The sequence below is a fragment of the Morone saxatilis genome, unplaced genomic scaffold (genome assembly GCF_004916995.1).
Source record: "Morone saxatilis isolate NCDOM2014 unplaced genomic scaffold, NCSU_SB_2.0 Contig1, whole genome shotgun sequence".
Lineage (NCBI taxonomy): Eukaryota > Metazoa > Chordata > Actinopteri > Moronidae > Morone > Morone saxatilis.
Window position 1 is genome coordinate 12,437,378 of NW_023339651.1, and position 2,650 is coordinate 12,440,027.

Below are 2,650 nucleotides of genomic sequence, written 5' to 3' on the forward strand. Positions count from 1 at the left end.
TTTTTTTTTTTTTTTTTCTAATTGGGGCATTTCATGTCCAGCAATTTTATTTGGTTTGCTTTGGGAAGCAACATAACTGAATGGTTTTCCTTTTGAAGGCAATGAGAGGCCTGACCGCAGATACCAGTCCAGTTACCAGCATGTGGTTTTTCAGTTTCATGCCCTGACATTCCAAGCGAGCAACATGGTCGGTCAGCTCTTCGTGTCCCGTCACTGAAACCTACTAGAAGCATGTTGGAAAATGACCTTCTTGGCGTTTTCAGTCCATCATTTTCATATTTTTATTCTTAACTGTGTCCTTCTCATAGTTTTGTAATTGAAATAAGTGGATCCAAAGTTCTACGGTTCATAAAATCCAGTGGCATCAAGTCAAGTACAGTAGAGCCTTGCTAATGATCAGCAGTGTCTTTTTCTTTCTTGTCACAGCTCCAGTTGCAGCAGTTACCATGTGCACAATTTAAAAACACAGTCAAATGCTTTAAATTGAATGTTATCAATTTCTAACATGAGCACTTTCATCTGTTTTTTAATTTTTCTTCTTGCATGCCCCATTCACTCTGCTCTCAGATCATGGAAAACATATTTCATGATCACAGAGAAGCAAAGCTTTTAATGTTGAGATGAAAAAATAAATATTTCAGGATCACAAGAAACAAACCAAGGGAAATTATTACATCCATGTGCTCTATCTGACTTCTCCAACTTTCTTGGTTCATAGAAAGTGCTGTACACAGTCATTTTCCCGCATCAGTTTTCAAATAATTCAGTTATAATTGTAATTATTTAATTCATGAAATAATATTATATATATATTATATATAATTTTCTGCAGGTTGAAGGTAAACTTTGGGCCATGAAGTGAAGAGACATGAGGTTGCAGCCAGGGAGGTAGTTGATTCAAGTCTTAGATTGAGAAATTCAGGGCAGTATTGTTTCCAGTTCAATTCTGATACCTAACAAGACGCTCGTAGATACATGACAACTGAACCAAACCAAGCCCGGTTTTAGAGTCAGTTAAGAAGAGAATGGTCACTCAGCCAAGAGCTCCATTTTAACTGTCACAATCGTAATTATAACACCTCATCAATGGCGGCTCCACCTATGAGTGGTCAGTAGAGGTCATCTGTCCAGTGTGTGGTCTCAGTCGTCATGCTGGCAGCCAAGGTCTATTCACATACATCCAACCATGACCTGCTTCCACCACGCTCTGTCTTTCCTCAAGATCCCAGAAAACATGTCAAACTAAACACTGGTGCTACTCTGGTATGTTTCACTTGCCTCCCAGCACTGACTGCTGCAGCAGTTTGATGTGTGATTTGTCTAAGTTGTATTTTAGCACACAAAAACCAAACCAGGCTCAACATTATCTTCAGTTTGGCCCTGTCAGTAAATATATATTGTTGTGAGGGCAAGTGTGAATATGAGGACACAAGGTTATAAAACAATGCAAGTGCAACAACCTGTTAAGTGTGTTTATTGGTGGTTTCACAGTACATAACAGTTTACTGTGTATTGTCACACAAACTTTACATTACAGATACTCTGGTCGCTATTTATGTGCTGCAAGAGCGCCACGTAATGTACTATGAAATGGGGTTAAATAGTCTTAAAATGCAACTTTATGGCAACGATTTAAATTTCAAGTGTGTAAGTTTTTTTTATGTGTGTAATTTGAGTGTCAGTAAATGCTGTTAAGATGATCCATGGAGTTACAGCCTGCACTACAGAAGTGAATGTTTGTTGTTCTTGCTTTTGCAGATTGTGAGCCCTATTGTAAACCAGTGAAGGGCAACCTGAAGATCAACATGAAGAAATATTGCAAAAAGGATTATGGTAAGAGAGTAGAATAATTAACCATAATTAATAAATGTACTGTTTTGTTGTACTTTTTTGAGTGTTGACCCGAGTATTGTATGTATTTTTTTATCGTATTGTATTTTCCCCAGCGGTCCAAGTGAACGTGCTGGACATGGAGACGGTGGGGGACTGGGCCAAGTTCTCTGTTAACGTGGTGTCTGTGTACAAGAGCCGCGGCGAGCCCTTGAAGCGAGGCGACAACGTCCTGTGGGTACACATGAAGGACCTGGCCTGCAAATGCCCCAAAATCCAGATGAGCAAACGATTCTTGGTGATGGGCGGCGACAGTGGAACAGGCACAGGAGCAGGTCCGGGAGTAGGGCCTGGGGCTGGAGCCACCAGTCCAGGGGCGGAGCGCTTGGGCCTAATAGCTGATAAGAACAGCCTGGTGATCCAATGGAGGGACGTTTGGACGAGACGCCTGAGGAAGTTCCAGCGCAAAGAGAAGAAGGGGAAGTGCAGCAAAGCGTGATGGGAAAGCAGACTTCATCCCTACCTCTCCCTCCATCGCCCGCCTTCATGAACCCTTACCCAGTGATCTCCCTCTCCCTCCCCCTGAATCCTTTGTCTTCGCCCATCACGGGACCACTGCACATTAGAAAGACTGCATGTACCCTACCTGTTTTAAGGACCATGTTTTGTGTATATTGTATAATTATTTTCCTTTTTATTTTTCAAGTTTTGTCCTTGTTACGTCAGTTGTTGTTATTTGTGTCCGATTGGTTTGCCTTAAAAAGGGACCATTAAAAAGGGTATGAAGTGTAAACAAAAGCAGACGCCATTCCCTCCCTCG

The 2,650-nt window shown here is 41.5% G+C and overlaps 1 protein-coding gene across 1 annotated transcript in view; it reads left to right on the plus strand.

The window, feature by feature from the left end:
• ntn2 (netrin 2) overlaps positions 1-2,644 on the plus strand; it is a gene marked incomplete at its 5' end in the record, with an annotated part of 27,407 nt that extends 24,763 nt beyond the window's left edge. Inside the window, 2 exon segments of the mRNA XM_035665787.1 lie at positions 1,759-1,833; positions 1,947-2,644. Coding sequence (XP_035521680.1) covers positions 1,759-1,833; positions 1,947-2,329 — 458 coding nt within the window. The 3' untranslated portion in view covers positions 2,330-2,644.
• Positions 2,645-2,650: the final 6 nt, after the last annotated feature.